Genomic DNA, 22,440 nt, shown 5'->3' on the forward strand with positions numbered 1-22,440 from the left:
AGCACGATCAACTATGATTGTAGTGGTTGTTCAGGATCTTAGGCAGAGTTTTCTTCTAGCCCCCTTGCTACTTCAGTTCTTAACTGGAGTTGCCAGGAACTGAATCTGGAACTTTCTGCATGCAAAGCAATACTGCAAATTAGTCTCTTTCTTTCACTGGGTGGACATCAGTGTCAAGTTATTTTTGTTGTTGCAGCATGGTCAGTGCAATCATCCTGATGAATCCCAATCTTCTAAAGTGTATACACAAATTAAAAAGTTGGTATTAATTTTATCATGCCTGAAGAGCTGTGTGCATACATATATGTGCTTCCTGGGAACATTTGCAACTTGTTAATATTTGACTAGTATTGCATCCATTCCATTTGCCAGGAATTGTGGTTTGTTTCTCCTGCATGCTAACAGGGAAGAGCAAAACAGATAAATTCCAAAACGTTGTTCACAGTAAACCATAAACTATGATTTGAGGCCAATATGTGCAGCCTATGCTTGTGCATATTTACTCAGAAGTAAGTCCCACTATATTCAACGGATCGTATTGGTAAGGCTGTATAAGACTGCAGTCTTACTGTGAAAATAAAATATATGCTTCTGTAAATGGCCTTAAAATTGGAAAGGTATTTACCTCACTGCCCCATTAATTAAAACTGGCTGCATCCTTTTAATAAATGAAAGCTTTATTTAGTTACTCTTTTGATAAAACTAATTAAAGTCAGCAGCTGTACTTGGTAGTATGGCTTTCAAGTGGCTAAATAGTTCATATTAAGAATATGAAATATATCAAATGCTCTGTTTCTAAGGATCCAAGAATTCTCCAGCCAGTTCTATTTGTCCCAAAAGACTCTGGGCTTGTTTTTCTTTCACAGCAGCTTCATAAGAGGAGCTTCAAAAACCAGTTTGTAATATGGCATGGTGGTCTGCTCTTTAAAATCAACTAAAATTATATTCTATCCACGTACTCAAAAGGAAGTCTTACGGAAATTAAGGAGACTTGCAGTGCAATTCTTTGCATGTGTACTTGGAAGTTAGTCCCACTGTGATGAAAAAGACTTACTTCAAGTAAACATGTATGGGATTGCAGCATTAGTTCCAGATAAATGTGTTTTACTCTGCACTGTTCAGTTGCCACGCTAAAATACGGAGCACTTCTATTCTTCATAGTGCTATGGCTAAGGGGCATTCCCTGATAATAAGGATCAATACATTTGAGAAAATCTTGGGCACCTGTTCATTGAACCATAAAGCTAGTTCTGTGAGCCCAAAAAAATGCTTTATGCTTATATTCCTGAATTAGCAGCCTTCAGGCTGAATGGCACACGAGCAAGAGTTACAACAGCATTTAATGATATGGCAACAGAGTTGGCTATTTAAAGGAGGGAGTCAAAACTTGCACTGGGTTAGTACAAATTCCTGGTGCATGCCTAAATAGCTCTTTGAATCCCAACTCCACCTACACCTACAAATATTTTTTCTAGCCCAGAGTAGCCATTATTTTTCATGGAAATGCCGTGGATACAGGTTATAATGCATGTTAACTCTTGATAAGTTATATAAAAATGATATTGGAAGTTCTGCTTCTAGAAACAGGAATCTGTAATTCATACTTTATTGGAATTGAATTGTCTCCATGAGCAAATAACAATATTTCAAAAATTGCTGATGGTCTTATCTGAGGACTGAGTGGATCTGCAGAGTAATACTTGGGATGGCGTATAGTAGTTGATTTGCTAGCAGCTACCACAGTGTCACAACATTTAATGCTGTTCCATCATTGTAGAGATATGGTGGCATCGTGGACTGGTTGCTGATTCAGGATGTAGACCTTAATGGCTAGTCACTCTTCACTGCATGATAGTAAAATTATGGCTACAGTTAGAACCATTCAGACCCACTGTATACATTAATTTGCATGTTAATATTCTACCCTTATGTGTTATTGTAGTCTTTGTGCATGCTTAGTTTTGTGTTTCTGCATTGTGTTTGGTCAGTCACTTCAAATTCTATTGTTTTCTTACCGAATTTTCACTTTAACCACATGAAACTATGTATAAATGTAAATACATTTAGGCTGTGCGTATGATATTGTAATGTAAAGGTGTAATTTTAATTTTGCTAGTTGCTGATGTCACTACTATTGCTATTACATTCAGTGATATACGGGAATTACGATTTACGAGTAACATTAGTACAAAAAACATTACTAAGGATTCTGTATGGTCTGGTACGGGAGGAGGTCCATGGGGGTGACACCATGAGTTACCACACTGGGTGACACCAACCCTAGTGACGTCACTGCTTCACAGCTACGCCCCTTTTCCACTTTCCCTTGTTTCCCTTTCTCTCCATGTTGTCTCTGAGTCCACACTCCACTACAACAGACTCCCTAGAAGCCAATCAGCCTGAAAGAGGAAGCTGTGTGTTAGCTACTGAGAAGAATCTTCTCAGTGACTGACTTACTTCCTTTCACTCTGTTTGGCTCCAATCAGCACAAAAGGACAAGGACCCTTCTCAGTGGCTAACACACTCCCCTGTTATTATGTTTGGCTCATTCATAGGGACCTAACTGGGACCCTGCTCCCAAAAAAGTAAGGGGTGTATGACCTCCCATGAGCCCAGACAACTACATCCCTGTATATGATGAAATTATTGTACATGACTATTTAAGGTGCCTGGGCTTGGTGGGCCCACAACACTAGTCTGTGGTCCTTTGCACACCACACCCCCTACATCCCCTATACGGCCACTACTGATTTTACATCTTTGAAAGTGATGCTGGTGCTAATTATTGTGGTAAATCTGTACATCTTATTAATCATTTTTGTCAGCCATCAGCACTGACTCTGTACTGTGGCTGTTCATATTGCTGACTTTCATTTGCCACAATTCCATAAAGCTGGCTTTAAAATAATAATGGCCAGTCCATGTTAAGTAATAATTGTAAATAACCTGTGTTATTTGGTTCCTAGAAAAAGAAACAAATACTACTGTGTTACAGTTCATGTAACTAGGCAATAGTTGCAGTCGAGGGGCGAAATAAAACACAGAGACGTCAGCTTGGGTTGAACAAGGGCCACTTTATTAAATTACATTAAACAAAAACCCAATTTAAAGTGACCTGCAGAAGGAAAACCTAGGTGCGGGAACTGTCTATAAGCAAGTATCTTGCCACACAGCTCTCGGGTGACCAGCCCCTGCCGGAGGAAGGGCAAGCCCATGTACTTACCTTTACCCAGGCCACACCTAGTAGGTGAGTAGGGGGGCCTTCCTACGTTATCCCCACCCGGGACTGGATAACCCTTGGGTAGATGAGATAAATTGGCCCCAGAGGCAGCCCATATCCTGCCCTCAAACTGGAAAACTCTGACAGACAGGCCTCCAAAACCGCCAATCACCTCCAAAGGTGCCTAAGGGGGCCACCTAGCTGTCCTTACCTATTTCCCTTCCTGCACCTTCCCGCCACAAAAAGGGGGACAAATCTCTATTTAGTCCCCCTTTACCCCACTGCTGAGAAGAACCTCTCGCAGACACCTCTGCAGGTCTTTCAGGAAGAAGTCGTTACCTGCATCAGACAGATAGTTCAACCTCTGAATGCTGAATATGGGGATGCGGAATGGCTAAATCCCCGTGCCCAAGAAGAGCCAACCGAATATGCCGGTTGACCTTCTTCCGTGCTCTATCGAGCGCCCATGGATTCCATACCCCACGCCACACCCTACATGGGAGCAAGTCTGACCATAGCAGACATACCGAAGGCCACCTTTGCCTTATCACCTGCATGTCCTTACATGCCTGAACCCTGAGGGCCTTGCCCTGCAGCAAACCAAGGTCATTACCACCCAGGTGAATGACCACCACGTTTTTCCTAGCAGGTTTCCAAAGCACCAATCAGAATAGGTGTTCAAATTGCAAAATTTGCATGCTATATTGATTTCAAGTAACTGATATCCTACATATTAAAATAGACATGCCAATGTAAAAGTTGCATGCTATATATGACTTCAGGTAAATGATATCAGAAATGTTGTTGTAAAATCATCAAGAAAGAATGAAGAGTCTGCCTGAATCTTAAAAGGCAGCTTCTGTGTCACAATAGTCTAAGATCCTGTCAAGACCACCCCCTGTTTTAGTAAGGTCTAAAATCCTAGAAATGAGGATAAGAGCCTAATAAGTAGCCTGTCTTTCCTCTTTATTCCTATCCACCCATCAAGCCACATTATCATCTGCTAGACCTTCAATTCCCTGCAGAAGTTTACATATTCCTCTTTGAATATAACAAATCCCATATGCTTTGTTGTTGATATGAGACCAAATTCAAATAAATGCAACTTCTATCTCATAGTTAACAAGGAATGTGTAACTGACACGTGGAAAAGGATCACTGTCATCTAAGTTATGGTGATGTAGAGGTTTTCTAGCAAACCCTGTCATCTCTGCACACCATTAGTATCCAAATCTGAAGACCGAAAGGCCCAAAAGGCTCACCCGGCCCTACAAAGGCCACATGTAATATAATAACAATAAAATTAGCTACCTCAACCTAATATATTCCTGGGCCTAGCAGGAAGTCAGAAGCCTAACCAAAGAGCTCTGCACCCCCCCAAAGCAGCCACCATGTAATAAAATTAATAGAATAAAGTACCTTGAACTTAATATAGGCCCAAGTCATGCAAAGGCCGTAAGCCTAACCAAAGAACCCTGCACAATGGCCCAGAGAGGCTGCCAATGTGTCAACCACATCCTTCACCGTCTTGCGCCCCCTACCTAGGCTGAACTCACACCCAGCCTTGGCAACCAAAGGGGGGGGAATAGGGCCTGTTGAGGCTCGAAAGGCTTGTGCAGCCTCCTCTCCCATAATTAGTTCTAAGCCTGCAGCCCACGGCTATTGGGAAGATTTGAACCCTGATCTCCCAGGTTGCAGTCCAAACCTCAACCACTACACCAAAACCTATCCCAGGCGTATGGGTGGGGTAATTTAAAAATGCCCAAAGGCCTGCATTTTATGAGGGGACCTCTCACACACACACCATTTCCTTTCTTGGGTGGCATTGCTTTAAATCCACCCCGACTTATAATTATAATTATGAATATTATTATTATTAATATTATACCCAATGACTGTATGTGTGATTCCCTTATTCCCAGTCATTGGCTTATAATTATAATTATGAAATAATAATTATTAGAAATGCTGTGTGGTGAAATTAACCTATTGCAGTTTAGCTCACAACAATAAATACACAAACAGTATCAGTGTCAAACAATGCAATACCAATATTATTATTAAACTAAAGACACTGCTTAATGTATAAAACCCCTAATCATAAGCCATGCAGCACCTATAATTTATTTATATTCAATAGAATCTAATCGTGTAATTCAGATTATAATTGTGTTGAGTTCTTGTTTAACTGGCTGCCAAGGCAGCCTTGAGGTGGTGCTGCTGGAGAGTACAGGCGTCTCCCTCCCCCACCAGCCGTGTGTGCGTGTGCCAGCCACGTTTGGCTGAGTAGGCCCCTTTAACAAGGCCCACTCCAGCCGCAGCCGCTCCTCCAGGCACGCGACCACCCTGCCTGCAGCCCACACCCCTAATGGGGAAATAAGGAGGCCAAAATCGGCCCACAAAAGGCTCCTTGTGCCGCAAAAAAACTGCTGTTCTGCAGCTCCATCTCCCAGCTGCTCTGTCCCCCGCCATCCACATCGCGCAAACAAAGAGGGGGTAGGAAAGGGCGGCTGGGCTTAAATAGGCCCGTAAGCCCCGCCCCCTCATGCTGCACGTCACGCATGCGTAATAGACGCGACACGCGACTTTGCCCTTACAGAAGATGGAGGCAGCAGCTTCGCCTCCGACTGCAACTAGGCCACACTCATCAGTTACACGGTGAGTGAGGCTTCATTTCTGCAAGTCACTTGAATGACTGAGATAAAACAAGGGAAAGACAAAAGAATCAGCAAGAGATGGACCGTATCTGCGGAACTAGTGGTCCTCCAGATGTTGTCCAACGTTCCTGACCGTTGGCCATGCTGGCTGGGGTTGATGGGAGTTAGGCTCCAACCCCATCTGGAGTGCCACAGTTTCCCCATTCTTAAGACATTCTTCTATTGCACCAAGCTCTACCTGTGATTGCTACCAAGAATATTGACTCAACAATGCTCATCAATTTACTACCCAGACAAGAAAGTATACCTCATAGGTTATTGTGAAATGACAAATACAGAACTCTCCAATTAACACCTGAAGCTGTGACATGCTGGGAAGTTGTGACATGCTGGGAGCTCCAGACAGGAGTTTTGCTGTCTTTGCAATTCTCTTGCTTTAAGGGTGAAGAGTGATCTGCTTACATCAGTGTCCTCAGTGTCCTCCGTGGCAAGATGAGCTCCCTCAGTCCTGCCATCACTGAATTTGGTTTGGAACTTTTCAAAAAGCTAAAAGCAAAAAATGCTGGTCAAAATGTCTTCTGCTCCCCGTTGACTGTCTCTGCAGCATTGTCTATGATCTTGTACGGTGCCAATGGTGAAACTGCAACCCAGATGAAAACGGTACATTTCCTATTCTATGTTGCAGTGTAATTCAAACACAGACTATGCCTACTCTGTTTCAACAATGGTTTATTTAATGTAGGTTCTAGGGTGTTTTTCAATGCTGCTATAAAAGTATCCGTTTCTTCCATGGCGTTGTATAAGATATGACTGTTCTGTAGCTGAGTCCAAGCTGAAAACCACTTTGAGAGTGATTGTTCTAAAGAAACCAGCTGTTCACTAGTATGACTTTCTAGGTCTCTTTATGTACTTGTGGGGATGGCATGCTTCATGCAATATAAGTTAGATACTGAGAAGCGATGGGTGAGAATTTCTATTCAGTTTACCTTTCAAGCCGAATCTATCAAATTTGCACTTTCAGGAACAATAGGAGAACTGAAACACAACCATCCTTCTAAATTCACTTATTCAATTTTTGCGATGCAGCTTGCCAACCAACCAATGTTTACAAAAATCATATATTTGGGGAAAGTGTGCATACAAATGAATATATGAGTGAAAATAACATGCAAAATGCCCTGTATGATGATAAATGGCTTGCAAAAATGTGTTTATTAGGAATAATTTGCACTAACATACTGGAGAATTTTCATGAGGATTTTTTTTAAAAAAGATCGCAAATTGCTGCAGAAATGTGAAGAACTGAATTTAAGATTGGAAAAATGAGAAACAGAGAGAACCAAAACTGACAGATTTTTCCATCTCTGATCTGATCAGAGGCTGATCTGAAATTTCACCAAAAAGAATTCGAATTCTCACTCTCACTCTCTCTCTCTCTCTCTCTCTCTCTCTCTCTCTCTCACACACACACACACACACACACACACACACACACACACACACACACTGTGGCAGAATATTCAGTGAAATGTCTTCTCCAGTTTCACCATCCATATTTATAGAAGCAACCATGAAGTATTATTTTAATATTTTTGGAAAAATGGACTTTGCTTCCACTCTTTCCAGTCCTCCTCTGTTAGCCCTTTGTTTCATCCACCAATATGAACCAACAATAAAGTTTCTTGAAGCAGTAAGTCAGCTGAAAATTCTCAGAAAATAATTTTCTGAAACATTTTTTATTTTTTTCCTTTTTGAATTCCTCCTGAACTTCAGTCCTCCTCTGGAGAATATTTTCTGTGAAGTGCCCCATGCAATTTTGCTAGCCACAAATAGCACAGAGAATTTTGGAAGGCCATTTTTTTTGCTCAGTTCAACTAAAGACTTTGCAGAGGCTGCTCTGTACCATGGGGAAATTTCCCTCATAGTCAGATGAAACCTGAAGCAAAGCCTCCTTAGGTCATCTGAAATCTGGATTGGGTTGAACCAAGGAGAGCCACAAAACTGGGTCACAGTATGTCAGCAGCTCTAATTTTAAATCTGCTGAGGTACTTGCAGTCTTCTTGTCTTAGAGAAGAAGCCGTGATGATGGGGCCAGAACAGAGAGATGCATTATAAGAGGTTCATTCAAATGGATGTCATGAAAAAGTGGATTATTAGACTTGCTTGATGGATTAAACTGCAAGCCATGGGTCAAGTCCAATACCAAATTTCTAGTGAAAGTAGTTAATCATATCATGTTCACATTGCAGGTACTTCACTTCGATAAGCTTCTGAACACTGGAACATCAGGCTCTGGAGACTCCTCTGCAACAAGACCGCAAGTGCAATGTTTTAATGTGAGCCACCAACTGGTAACTGTTTTTGCTTATGGGAAGGGGGAACAAAGATAGTTATTTGAAAATTCGCTTTTTCTATAAGAAAAAATAGCGACATCTATGGTCCAAATGGAAAATATACCTATGACCTTAAAGATCCAAGTGAACTTTAAGTCTTGGATGGGGAAACTGGATGAGAAAGATGCAGGACTAAATCGTTCTATTGTCATTCTCACACCTCATCTAGATGGCAAGGGCACACAAAGAGGTGTTCTTGATGGCTGCTCCTTAATTATGAAACTGTCTGGAAGCTCACCAAAGTGCAAGCCTAAGAGTTGTATTCAACTAAGTCCTACTCAGAGTAGACCCACTGACATGAACAAACCTTAGTCATGTCTGTTAACTTCAATGGGTCTGCTCGGAGTAGGACTAGCACAGAATACCACCCTAGGGTTCGTTCTGGAAGGAAAGATGGGATATAATAATAATAATAATAATAATAATAATAATAGAGATTTTCATTCATTTATTTTATAGCATGGTAAAACCTATCTGTTTAGCTGGCTTTCTGAGACAGGATTAAGCTATCAGAGAGAAAGGACTATTTAATGATATTTTAATGTGAAGTTTACATTGTTGCCTCTTTTGTGGAACCTTCAGTCAGTCCTATAGATCTGAATAAATCATTATGCATGTTAAATGATAAAAGCTCATGTAAACAAGTACAATTTTTAAAGAACAAAAATTATATTTGAAAAGTTTTATTACAGTACAGTGTTTCTTCTGTAAGGATTAAAATTTTAGAAATTAAGCAAGAGTGTAAACCTATGAGCTATGTGGGCAACCTGAGCCTGGACACAAAAAGAAACAGAATATATTATGGCACATAAGTATTCATGAATACAGTGAGAATTGCATCTAAAGTGACATCTGGGATGATTGGTCATCCAATACACTTCATTCCAATTCTACCACAATGAAGTTTTTTACATGCACAAGAAAGCATCCCCATGCAGATGGCTTCATGGATTTTCTACAGTAGATTTGCTTTTAGAGTTAAATGAGCACAGCAGAAAAGACACCCCAAAGACATAAACGTGTTGGTTCGGCACTGAAGAGAAAAGGAAGCTGTGTCCCTAAGCCAAAAAGGGACATTAAATATTGGCTGGATTATAGCTGCTTAGGGTGCTTTAAAGTTGCATACAAATGAACCTAAAGCAGCCATGGGACCACCATGGACCTCCACTCACAAAAATGCAGATATTAGTGGGAATAATGTACACATATGCATTTAAAGTAAGATCAATTTTATACAAAATGTGTATCTGCCCCCATTTTTCTTGTACCTCTTCCAACCAATTCTGGACCTGGTACTGTTCCTTCACCCTTTTAGGGGTTCTGGAAGATATGAACGGCTGTAACTATGTAAGATATTGAGTTACAAACACTAAGCTTTTTCAGCCAAACCCTTTTTCCTTTGCTTTCAGAAGCCTGCAGATTCTCAGTGTGACAAACCTGGAGGTATTTATTCCCAGTTCCAAGCTTTATTATCGCAACTCAACAAATCCAACAACAAATATGCACTAAGTAATGCCAACGGATTGTTTATAGCAACTGAGTTTCAGCTTGTTGTGGTAAGTTGAAGAATGGATTTCAGTAAGGGTGTGATCCTGCGATCCCAAGGGCCATAGAACAGATCAGACATCAGAGCTCCAACACTAAAGAGGAAGATCCAGTGTCAGAGCCTCCCTCTCTGATGCCCTGGCCCAATCTGTTTTGGGACTCTGATATTGGTAGGTCCAAAAAGGGGAGTCAAGGTCCTCCCTATCCCCAAACGAGGAAGTTATTTAGTCATAGTATTAATTGTGACTAAGTCTTGATTGTTATTAGGGATTGGGGAGAAATTTGATTTGGTTTGCATTTAAAGCAGAGCTTATCAAATTCACACTCTCTAAAACAATATGAGAACCAAAACACAGCCATCCTTCAAAACTCACACTTATCCACATTTTGCAATGAAATTCTCCAACTAAAAAGTGTTTACAAAAATGCATTTATTAGGGGAAAATGTGCATAAAATGAAAATATTAGTGAAAATAACAAACAAAAATGCATTATAGGAGAAAAGTTTGCTTGCAAAAATGTCCATTAGTCAAAACTGCATCCAAAAATGTATTTAGCAGGAGAAATTCTCAGTAAAATGCTGAAGAATGTTCATGAGGATTTTTTAAAAAAAAAATGCAAATTGCTGCAGAAATGTGGAGAACTGAGTTTAAGACTAGAAAAAATAGAAACTGAGAGAACTGAAACTGAGATATCTTACCATCCCTAATTGTGATCAAATCTCTTCCTCACCTTTCCCTTCCGTTGAAAACAAGGGAAAATTTTATTTTGGGCCGCATTCCCTTCAGGGCAACCTTCCAAGGGCCACTTGCCGGTGATGGGTTGGGTCAGAGGCAAAAGCGGGTGCAGCAATTAAAGGTTCGGGGGGGAAATGCAACAATTAGAGGGGAAATGTGTCCATGTTAGTCTCTTGTTAGACTTTGCAACCTAGTGTTAACCGAGAAGAACTGTCGTTCTTGTCCACTATACCTGTGAAAGGGTTATGATAGTAAAAACAATGTCCGGCCATTCTCAAATGTCTAGCATCTTCATCAGAATCCTTCCGTGCCATCTAAGATATAATATCTGCTTCAATATTTTTCAGCATTACGAAGATTGCATTAAGAAGCTGTACAATGCTAATCTGGAAACAACTGATTTTGCAAAAACCGAGGAAGCCAGACAGACAATCAACTTACAGGTGGAAAGTCAAACACATGGTAGGAATGCATGTTTTGGGGGTTTTCAAATCTGTTTGGGTTTTTTTAGCCAATGGCAGACACTGATAAAGTATTGGTGGTACATATCTACAATACTTCTCGGTTTCAGATGTATGGCAATGGTTATGATGGGCAAACACAAGAGTATATACTTTGCTTTTTAATTTAAATGTAGCTAAAGACAGATGTCTTAGAACTCTTACATAGGGCTCATCCAGACGACTGCAAAATGTGTGACACGTGGGCTGTGTGTGTTTATTACTTTTTGGTCATCCAAAATGTCGTTGCACGCTGTTACACATTTTCAGGGGTTAAATTCGCTCCTTCCAATACCAGCAAAAATGTGATTTGCTTTTTTAAACCGGTAATCATCTGCTGCAACATTAGGGGCTCGGATGCAAAACCGCGGTTTATAGAGATGTAGGCGGTCCATAGGTGGACCTTGGGTGTATCCCAGTACCCCTTCCGTCTTTACCATCCAATCATGGATTTTCACTTGTGCGCATGTGCGCTAATGTGCTTGGAAAAGCCTGGGAAACTGAACCAATCAGAGCCACAGGATGTTACATTGTACTTCTCAGATGCAGAAATGTGCATTTCCACATTTGCACACAAGGAGGTACTGCAGTTTACGCAGCCACGTTGTAGGTAGGGGAGAAAGAAGTGGTGGTTGCCAGCCTAATTCATCTTTCCACTTCTGCACAAGCTAGCGAGGGGTGGCAGGTCGCAGTGGACCGCCGGCCAGCTGGTCGTCAGCTGCAGCTCGGGTCACTGCACTGCCCAGGCTGATGGAAGCCAGGAGCAGTAGCCTTGACAAAAGGCTGGGGGGACGCCAAGCAGCCCACCAGCTGATCGCCAGTGGCCTCACAGCTGATCGGTTCGCTGCACTGCACAGGCAGCAAGCGGCAGTAGCCAGAAGAAACCCTCCTTTGCTTCATGCTGGCTCCAGGGCGAAGGAGATCGGCACAGATCTGGCCCTGAACACCACGCTCTACTGGGCTTTTAAGATCTTTTGGGGGGGTTCCTTTTCTCTCTCCCGCCCCTTCTTCCCTTTCAAATTATTTTGCCCCTCTTAAGGATGAAAGCAGGAAGTTTTTTCTCTCTCTGCCCAGCTGCAGAGCTGCTGCTACTGCCTGCTTGTCAATTTCACATTGCAGTGGAAAGATAATGATCCCATCCCTTTATGTCCGTTCTGCAGAGCTGCTGCTGCTGCTGATACTGCTTGTTAATTTTGGAGTGAGCGGAAACATTGTATCCAAGGATAATGATCCCATCCCTTTACGGCATTCTGCAGAGGGGCTGCTGCTGCTGCTGCTGCTGCTACTACTGCTTGTCAATTTCACATTGAAGTGTAAACAGTTGCAAAGTATAACGATCCCATCCCTTCATGCAAGAACTAATGTTCTCTTTCGCTGCTCGATGTTTAACTCTTATGGCAGCTTGAATTCATGACATAAAATAATCTATATTATAACATAATCATGCCAATAAAAACAATATGTAATTCTTGATCAACCTTCTGGGGAAAATTTCACAAAATAAACCAAACCTGAAATCCTTTTTTCTTTTTTAAGTTTATTATATTTTCAATGCTTCCAATATTAAATCTTTCATAAAGAAATTAGATTAAAAATTAATTAATAGGTATGAGAAGAATTCCAGTGCAAAATTGCTTAGAAAATTCAAAGAGATGTAAAATGTAATCTCCACTATATGACCATTTTATCCTACAGTCACTTTTAGTTTGTCTAGGTGAACTTTTAGTATGTCTAGGTGTTCCAAGCAGTTTTTATGAAAACCCACTCAACATTTCCTTTGATAAAGAGTTTCTAGTAAGAACTCTATCTACTGTGTATCTGTTTGCTTTTTTCCCATTTGCTTCTTGTTTGGAAAGAACCCAAACCAGAACTGTTGAAATAGATCCAAATGAGATGTAAAATGGAGTCTCTACTACAGTCATTGTGCTTGCCTTTATTATTTTGCTAGTTTTCACTTCAGCTGCATGCCACAGTGTTGTCCATTTTCCTTTGTAATTTTGGGTAGTGACTTTTTCCTGTGCATTTTGTGGTGTCTCTACTATAGGACCATTTTTACAGTTTGATCACAAAATTTGTGTGATTTTCATGACAGACAAATATTACAAATATGTATGTTTTGCTTTGCTACAGAATGAGAGCAAAAATGTGCCAATGATGTTTCAGAATGGAACATTTAAGTTTGCCAGCATTGAAAACCCACAGCTTCTAGTGCTTGAGCTTCCCTATTCTGGCAATGAACTAAGCATGATTATCTTGCTCCCCGAGGATGTTGGAGATGGCTCTGCTGGTATAGAGCAGGTAATTTCAAAAAGGATTCCAGAGGTTGTTATTGAGGAAAGCCAGAGTTTACTTTGCATGCATAAAGGCACAGGCTCAATCCCCGGGATCTCCAAATACAAAGGACCTCAGATACTGGGATAGGTTGGAAAGTTGGCAGCACGTGCTTGAGCTAGCGATCCCTAACAGGTTAGCAGTGCTGGTTTAGTGACCAGTTCAAACAAAATGTTGATTACCTGTAGCATCACATGACTAAATTTATCTTGGCCTCCCACATCATGTTTTGAATGGGGCACAAATTTGACCTTGGCAAAGTTTCACTTAGCTAGGATGTTAGTGCTGGCCTCATCTGAGGCGAGGCCTTATGCAAGCCTCTATAAGAGAGGAGAGCTCTGATGTTGCTTCAGCAGAAGTCAGCCTTAGACTGAGCCTTATATAGAAGGAACAGTTTTGTTTCAATGGTAAACTCTGCCTTACTGATAAGTGCCTCTTCAGTTACAGGGGCCCAGCCCATTCCAGCAGTCCTTTACTCCAATGGAGCAGGGGAAACTGGTTGTACTGGGGCTTCTATCCTCTGAGCCAGAGGATAGCCATGCAACATCCTCAGACCAGAGGGACACTGGTTCTGTGGGCTCACCTGGAGGACATGCTTCTGGGTGCCCTGCGTGCAATTCTCATTCTGACTCAGAGTCCTCAATCTCATCTGTAGACGAAGGGAAATCTGATCTCAGGGTCATTACTGATTTGAGGACCCATGGGGTGGGCCATGTGGTGGGGTCTAAATGCAATATTTCATAACCAATATGATTATTGTTTCTGTGATTTCTTTTATTCAAGATTGTAAGTTCTCTCACCTATAAGAAAATAGAAGAGTGGACCAATCCATCAAACATGGCTACCCGGGCAGTGAATGTGTATCTACCTAGATTTAAATTACAGGAAAAATATGAACTCAGTACAGTCTTGCAATCAATGGGAATGATTGATACTTTTAATCGCAAAGCTGATTTCTCAGGAATATCGGAAAAAATAGGCCTGGTTTTGTCCAAGGTCATCCATAAATGCTTTGTGGAAGTCAACGAAGAAGGCACAGAAGCAGCAGGTGCCACTGGAGGAGTAATGCTTCCAGTGAGTGCACAGATTCCTATGGAGTTTAAAGCTGAACACGAATTTCTCTTCTATATAAAAGACAAAAGATCTAACACCATTCTCTTCTTTGGCAATTATGTTTCACCTTAGGCAACATATAGTTTGCAAGCATCCCCCTTATCATTTAGTGTTACCATGCTAAAAGGAAATGAAATTATCCATTATATTAGCTCAGCTTTAGTGTTGTTTAATATGCCTAGCTGTATATCTTTTAGTTCATAGTAGGGCTGTGCACTGGATTCGGCCAAATCCCAAACTGAATTGGGCTGATTGAGGGGGATCCAAGCTTGGGCCAAGTCAGGTCGAGACAGCCCCAGATCACCCAAGGTTGGGCCAACTGGAGTGATCCAAGCCTGTCAGGGAGTGGGCCATCAAGCATGAAGGCTGTGGCACCTGTGCTGAGGGAGCAGACCTCAGGAGGATTGAATTCTCTGCTCACTAGCTGGTCAGTGGAGGATTTAATCCTGCAGGGCGTAGGGCACTCATTTACAAGTGTCTTCCCTGCAGAGAAGGTGCTTGCAAAGGAGTGCCCCACAGGATTGAATCCCAACTTCCCCTCCCCAAATACCTTCCTCCCAGGCTTCCTGGCGTGTAGTTGTCCAGGGACTTGGGGGGTCTTAGACCCTTTACTTTTTTGGGAGCAGGGTCCCAGCAGGCTCCCTATGCCTCTAGCATCCTACAAACATGAAAGGGGAGTGTATCAGCCACTGAGAAGAACCTTCTAACATGCTTCCTTGTCCTTTCCTGCTTATTGGAACTGTTGGGTATGGAAATATTACTGACTTGATATAAAGTAGATATCGGTTTATTTCCCCATGACCTGACCCTAAACATTCCAGTGGCTCAGTGAATAAAAGCCTGATTGAACTGGAAATGTGTTCCCCTCCCCATTTCCTTATGCACATCTATACTCAAGGACTTGTAGAATGTTACCAACTGTATTACAAAAGAATGCCTAGGCCTCATATACATGATTGTAGACCTTGACACGCATATGCTTACAAATGTAGAAATGTAACTTGAGTGTAAATCTTAGTTTAATGATCCCACTTGTAACCGAACCTCCCCTGCTCCTATCTGTTCTTTGTTCTTCTGACTCTGAGTGCTTATCTCAAGGTCGTAGAAACTATGCAAGTCTATGCCTGAGGAAAAGAAAGATGTTCCTGGCTTTTGTTATCCTAAGCACCCCATCTTCCATATCTTAGATATTACTATGTCTAGTGTTGTTTTTCTATCCTTTATGACGTCTGCTCCCCATTTTTGTAACCACTGGGGAAAACTATATAATCTGCTTTCTTTCAATAAACGGGGTTCCCACTTCTGGAAAGCATCTTGCTGGCAGGTCTTGGGACCCCTTTGCAAAGGTAATATTGTGTGTTATTTCCTGGCCTCTGGCAGTAGATTATTGCTCTCAACTCCGCACCTTCCTGGGTGGATGTGAGCTGAGTAGGCAGTGATGGCTTGCGTGTTGGGTTTGGACCTAACAGAACTAATCAGAGTAAAAGAAGGTGAGTCAGCCACTGAAAATACTCTTCTCAGTAGCTAACACTCTTCTTTCATGCTGATTGGCTCCTAGGGATATCTGTTGTTGTGGAAGAAGGCATTAACAAGGATTTCATTCTGAACCCAGCAGCAAAACAAAACAAAAGGATGGGAGGGGCGTGGCTGTGACTATCATGAAGGGAACCTGTACTTCTGAATTTCCCACTACACTGCTGGCGCTGTCCCCAAGGCTCCATTGCCACAGCAATCACCTGGGCTTCATGAAACAATAAAGAAAGCTCTTTGTTCTGAGACCCAGTGATAAACTTTCTATACTAAACATTCTATAATACGAATGAACGGCTTTCAGAGCATCTTGTTACTGACAGAATGGATATAGAATTTTTATGGCTGTTTTAGAAGGAAGTACACATTCTAAACTTGTGTCTACTTCAGTCTCAAGCATCATAGTCCCCAAAATATGAATGAGTTTAATAATTAAAAGAATGAGAAAGGCAAACCCCTCACATGCTACATGAAAAGTTAAGGGACGTGCAAAAACAAAAGTGCATTAGTCTTTATTATTCCATCCTCAGCAACTGCAGTTTAGGGAGGTTGACCTTGTATTTAGAAAGTGAAAGCCTAGAGTAGCACATCCAAAATGGAGTTGATATTAATGCTGCAGTGTTGCTGTCCAGCCATTTTGTACAAATCCGGCTGGCAGGCCAGCCCTGGTGAAATGACCTGAAGGGATGACCCTTTGGGTTGCTCCATTGGGGTATGAAGAGGAGGAGGACACCCCCCCTGGGCAACTGGCTGAAGTTGGTCTTACACCTAGGTGAGAGATTGGCTTCCAAGTGAGAGGTGGAATGTTAAGGAGTGTCCTTGTTTTGCCCAAAACATGACAACAGAGACTTTTACATGAAAGTAAGAGATCTTTATTGAAGCAAAGAAACGGTACAGACTCAGCAGCAGGCCCAGTGTCATAGCATCCCAAATCTCTTATTAGGAGATGAGATGGTGGGACCATCCAGGCAGGGAGCAGGAGTCAAAGTTCAAGAGGTCAGGAACAGAGCAAGAAATTCAGAACCACACAGAAGCTACAGAGCTGTCTTCACAAAATCCTATGCCCATCCACCAAGCTTTTAAAGTCAGGCCATGGCAAACCCACTTGCAAGACTCCCATGCCCTGTAGGAATGTCAACTTGCAGGCATGCACTATGTTAAGGTAGGTGTGTCTGTTCTTGTTGTCGGAGGCATGGCCTATTCCTGAGAGACAAGGCTGAGCCCACCTCCCCTTTGAACTCCTGCTCATCCAGCTCAAGTGGCAGGTTAGCACTCCATAGACCACAATGACACTCTCCTCTCCATTGGATGGAAGAGAAGTGCCAGAATCAGCAAGCGGGGGAGGGCCTCCCTCCACCAGCTTCTGTTCCAATGTCTCAGCTTCATATCATCCAATCCTCCTCTGTTCCCCCCTCCTCTTCCCCCAGGGGTCTTCTGTATCTTTAAAAGTTGTGCAAGGGGAAGAAAGATTTCCACCTTGTGGTTTTTCACATTACAGCGTTGCAAGAACACCTGCACTTGGCTGACTTTCTCTTCTCCTAAAGATACAGGATCAGTCTCAGGCCACGAACCTGGCAACCCTACTCCTAACCCAAGCCTGAGCCTGACAGCTGCTCACGGCTCATGACAGGAAGTTGCATCTATGGTGAGAGTGTAAATGCAGCTCACAAACACATATCCAGTTTGATTGGTGGGTATTTTGTGATTATTATTATTTTTTTGCTGTTTTATTCTACAGCCATGAGAGTGGCTGTATACTATAGCCAATGTGGATTTTTCACATTCTGCAATGTTAAATTGAAAATACCCCCATGCCATTCTGATGCTTGCCATAAGCTCATTTCAAAACAAAACCTTACAAAACTTATAATCCTGGACTCAGAAACTCTTGCTAAACAACCCTTTATGTTTTCATGGTGATATACAAAACACTCAGAGAGAATCGAGAGTTAAAAGTGTAAATCAAGAGAAAAAAAATCCAGACCCCTGTTGTATTTTTTTCTGTCAGTGGTCTCATAATTTGTTGAAATTAATTAAAATCAGCCATGTTCACAGAGTACCTGTAGTCCTATTACTGACTTTGCCCCATACTCTGGTCTTCATCTTCTGCAGTTTAAAAGTTAAAAAAAAATGCCTGGCTGATTTTTAATTAATTGAAGAAATTTAACATTGGACTCTATGATACTGCAGGCATACTCAGTAAGAACCAATTGTCCGTGTTCTAAAAGCCAGACACACAGCTGTTTGGCTTGGCTAATCAGGGGGCCACACCCACACCAGATCTTTATTCCACTTTAAACAGTCATGGCTTCTCCCAAATAATTCTGGGAAGTGTAGTTTGTGAAGGGTGGTGACAGCTGTTAGGAGACTTCTATTCCCCTGACAGAGCTCCAGTAGCTAGAGTGGTTTAACAGTCAGCCCCTCTTCCACAGATTGTAGCTCTGCCAAGCAACACAGGAAGTGTATTGGAATGTGAAAGACCACCCCAAATTGTGTTTGTATTTTTATAAATTCATAGGGCAGTACAATATCTCAGAGAGGAGGTCAGGTCTCCTGGTTCTCTGGTGCATTCACTATAGCTGCCCAATTCCCTGCTTTTTAAAGTTTCATAGAAATAACTGTTGGCTACAGGTGTGTTCTTAAATGGCAAGGTTTTCTTTGCTTATTAGTGAATATTGTTTTGATTCATTATATTATACCTTTGTTGTACAGTAAAATGACACAATGAAGTTCAGTGTAAGCAAGTATAGAATGATGGACACTGGGGCAAACCCCCCATGATTTCACATATACACTGATGGGTCTAAATAAACAGGGACTGACCAGGAGCAAGAGCTTGTGGTCATAGCAGATAGCTTGATGAAGATGTCGACCCACTGAGCGGCAAGGGTGAATTCCATGTTAGTGATAATTAGTAAATTAGGATTGAAAATGAAACTACCAATATCATAATGCTATTATACAAATCTGTGTTTTGATCTCACTTATACTGTGTACAGTTATTATTATTATTATTATTATTTATTGCACTTTTAGACCGCCCTTTAGCGACAAGCTCTCAGGGCGGTGTACAACAGAATAAAAACAGATTAAAATACAGGTGGGTGTGGGTACAATACAACTATAAAAACATATTTAAAAACATGGTTAAGACAAAAAGATTAAAATTAAAATAGATTAAAATTAAAATTTAAAATGCCTGGGCAAAGAGGTAGGTCTTTACCTGGCGCCGAAAAGGTAACAAAGAAGGCGCCAGGCGTATCTCGTCAGGGAGGGCGTTCCATAATTCGGGGGCCACCACTGAGAAGGCCCTAGCTCTAGTTATTGCTCTCTGGGCCTCCCTATGCATTGGAACCCGGAGAAGGGCTTTCGACGTCGAGCGCACCGAACGGGTAGGTACATAGCAGGAGAGGCATTCCACCAGGTATTGCGGTCCGACGCCGTTAAGGGCTTTACAGGTAAGAACCAACACTTTGAATCTGGCCCGGAAACATATTGGTAGCCAGTGCAGCTGGGCCAGGACAGGTGTTATATGGTCAGATTTTTTAGTCCAAGTAAGAACTCTGGCCGCAGCATTCTGCACCAGCTGAAGTTTCCGAACCGTCTTCAAAGGTAACCCTACGTAGAGTGCATTACAGTAGTCCAATCTAGAGGTTACCAGAGCATGGATAACTGTGGCGAGGTTCTCTCTGTCCAGGTAGGGTCGTAGTTGGGCTACCAGCCGCAGCTGATAGAACGCATTCCGTGCCACCGAGGCTACCTGAGCCTCCAGTGACAGGAGCGGATCTAATAAGACCCCCAAACTACAGACCTGTTCCTTTAGGGGGAGTGTAACCCCATCTAGGGTAGGTCGGACATCAACCATCTGGGCAGAGAGCCCCCCCCCACCAACAGCATCTCAGTCTTGTCAGGATTGAGTCTCAGTTTATTAGCTCTCATCCAGTCCTTTATCGTGGCCAGGCAGCGGTTTAGTACATTAACAGCCTCACCTGAAGAAGATGAAAAGGAGAAGTAGAGCTGCGTATCATCAGCATATTGCTGGAAACGCACTCCAAATCTCCTTATGACCTCACCCAGCGGCTTCATATAGATATTAAAGAGCATGGGGGACAGAACTGAACCCTGTGGGACCCCATATTGGAGTACCCAGGGACTCGAGTAATGCTCCCCAAGCACCAGCTTCTGGAGACGATTCTCGAGGTAGGAGCACAGCCACTGCCAAGCAGTGCCTCCAACTCCTAAATCCGCAAGTCGCCCCAGAAGGATACCATGGTCGATGGTATCAAAAGCCGCTGAGAGATCAAGGAGAACCAACAGAGTTACACTCCCTCTGTCTTTCTCCCAACAGAGGTCATCATACAGGCGACCAAGGCTGTTTCTGTACCAAACCCCGGCCGAAAGCCCGATTGAAATGGATCCAGATAATCAGTTTCATCCAAGAGAGCCTGGAGCTGGCGAGCGACTGTTCTGATTGCCTCATCTAAAAAAAAAGTGTTGTAGAGCTGGAAAATGTTTAGTAAAGGGCACCAAATTGATCAAGAGGGTTGGGGCACCCCATCTATGAGGAAAGGTTATAACATTGGGGGCATTTTAGCTTAGAGAAAAAGCCAAGTAAGGGGGGGCACATGTATAAGGTGTATAAGATTATGCATGGGGTCAGGGCCGGCTCCAGGCATGCCGGGGCCCTTGGGCATCAGCTTGCCCTGAGCCCCGGCGTGTGTATGTGTGTGTGTGTGTGTGTGCACGCACACACACACGCATGCACACACGCGGCCCCCACCTACCTGTCTGCTGTCTTTTACCATTGCCCTTAATGAAGATGGCGGCCGTGGTTTCCCTAGGGGGATGACGCCTCCGCTGCCATCTTTGTTGATGGCACGCGTGCGCGCTACATGCACGCATCTCTGTCATCAGCTAAGATGGCAGCAGGGGCTTCAGTACCTTAGGGAAACCGCAGCCGCCATCTTCATTAAGGGCAATAGTAAAAGACAGCAGACAGGTAGGTGGGGGTGGGGGGGGCATGGATTGCAGAAGGGGAGCGGAGGGGCAGCCGAGGGGCCTCCTATAGCTCCAGGGGCCATTGGTCCAGTGCCCCACCTTGCCACCCTTTAGAACTGGCCTGCATGGGGTAGAGAAAGTGGAAAGGGAGAAGGTCACACAATACTAGAACTTGGGACCATTCAGCGAAGCTGAATGTTGGAAGATTCAGGACCGACAAAAGAAAAAGAAAGTGCTTCACACAGCACATAGTGAAACTATGGGATTCACTCCTACAAGATGTAGCGGTGGTTGCCAACTTGGATTAGACAAACTTGCAGAGGATAAGGCGATGTTCTGCCTCCACTGTTGGAGGCAGGGTGCTTCTGAATACTAGCTGCTCGGAAACTCAAGTGGAGTGGTTGCTGTTATACTCAAGTCCTGCTTGTAGGCGTCCCATAGGCACCTGGTTGGCTACTGTGAGAACAGAATGCTAGATTATAATCAGTCTTTGGCCTCATCCAGAATGGCTCTTTTTATATTCTTATCTGTCTTTTTCTTTTTGCATTATTATGGGGTTCACTACTTTCAGGGTCTTCAGGCTGAAAAGCAGTATATAAATAAACCATAGCATAACATAACCATTACCTTTTCAGCAGACAAATCCGAAAGCATCATTTGGGTTTGTTGTGCTTCGCAAGTTACTTGTTTATTGAGAAACAGGAACTTGCAGCACAAGGCATGAACCATAAGTAACATGAGGAATTTTTAAATGTCCTGGTTAGTTTTTCTTCACTTTCCTGTTGATTTGGCCCATCACCAGATTGAGAAACAGCAACGAGTTCAGAAGAAGCTATGACATGGTCAGTGAAGAGTCAAAAGGAGTGAGGCATGTCAACTGAGTTCTGGGGGTGGGGGACTACAACCTGCTGAAGTAGTGGCTATTTGCTTCCTATGTGATTTGCTGATATTTGTAAATAAAGCTGTTTTACAAATTCCCAGTGCTCTCTCATCTAATGGAAACGAAACCTTATCCTTGGAACTTCTCCCCACTTGGGAAAATTGGGAGTGTGTGGAAAACAGTAGCGATCTAGGTCCATAGTGAAGCCTGCACATTCACTTGTTCACTCCATGCAAGCTCCCTACAGGTTTTTTTTAAAAAAGAATGGGCCAGCCACACTCTCAGTGAATCAGCTTTGAGAAATCAAAACTAAGTCTTATTCACACAACACACCTAAGTTTCTGAATCAGCATCAAGGCAGCTTCCCATCAAGCCACACCGCTACAAAAATATTTGTTCAGAGTGCTGAATGAAGTTTTGATACGTAAATCCTACCTTTCTGTGAATGCATGAATCACAGCTCCTTCGAAAGCTGCTTTGAAAGGTTATTAAAAATACAGAGTCTGCATAGTTTTAAGACTGAGGAGTTCAAAGTG

At 42.6% G+C, this 22,440-nt stretch overlaps 1 protein-coding gene across 1 annotated transcript in view; it reads left to right on the forward strand.

Annotated features, from left to right (window-relative positions):
* LOC133366912 (serpin B4-like) overlaps positions 1–13,252 on the forward strand; it is an 86,269-nt gene extending 73,017 nt beyond the window's left edge. The window contains exons 2-5 of the mRNA XM_061590466.1: positions 8,127–8,213; positions 9,680–9,826; positions 10,900–11,014; positions 13,183–13,252. Coding sequence (XP_061446450.1) covers positions 8,127–8,213; positions 9,680–9,826; positions 10,900–11,014; positions 13,183–13,187 — 354 coding nt within the window. The 3' untranslated portion in view covers positions 13,188–13,252. The remainder of the gene's footprint in view (positions 1–8,126; positions 8,214–9,679; positions 9,827–10,899; positions 11,015–13,182) is intronic.
* The last annotated feature ends 9,188 nt before the right edge of the window (positions 13,253–22,440 follow it).

This window comes from Rhineura floridana, chromosome 1 (genome assembly GCF_030035675.1).
Source record: "Rhineura floridana isolate rRhiFlo1 chromosome 1, rRhiFlo1.hap2, whole genome shotgun sequence".
Lineage (NCBI taxonomy): Eukaryota > Metazoa > Chordata > Lepidosauria > Squamata > Rhineuridae > Rhineura > Rhineura floridana.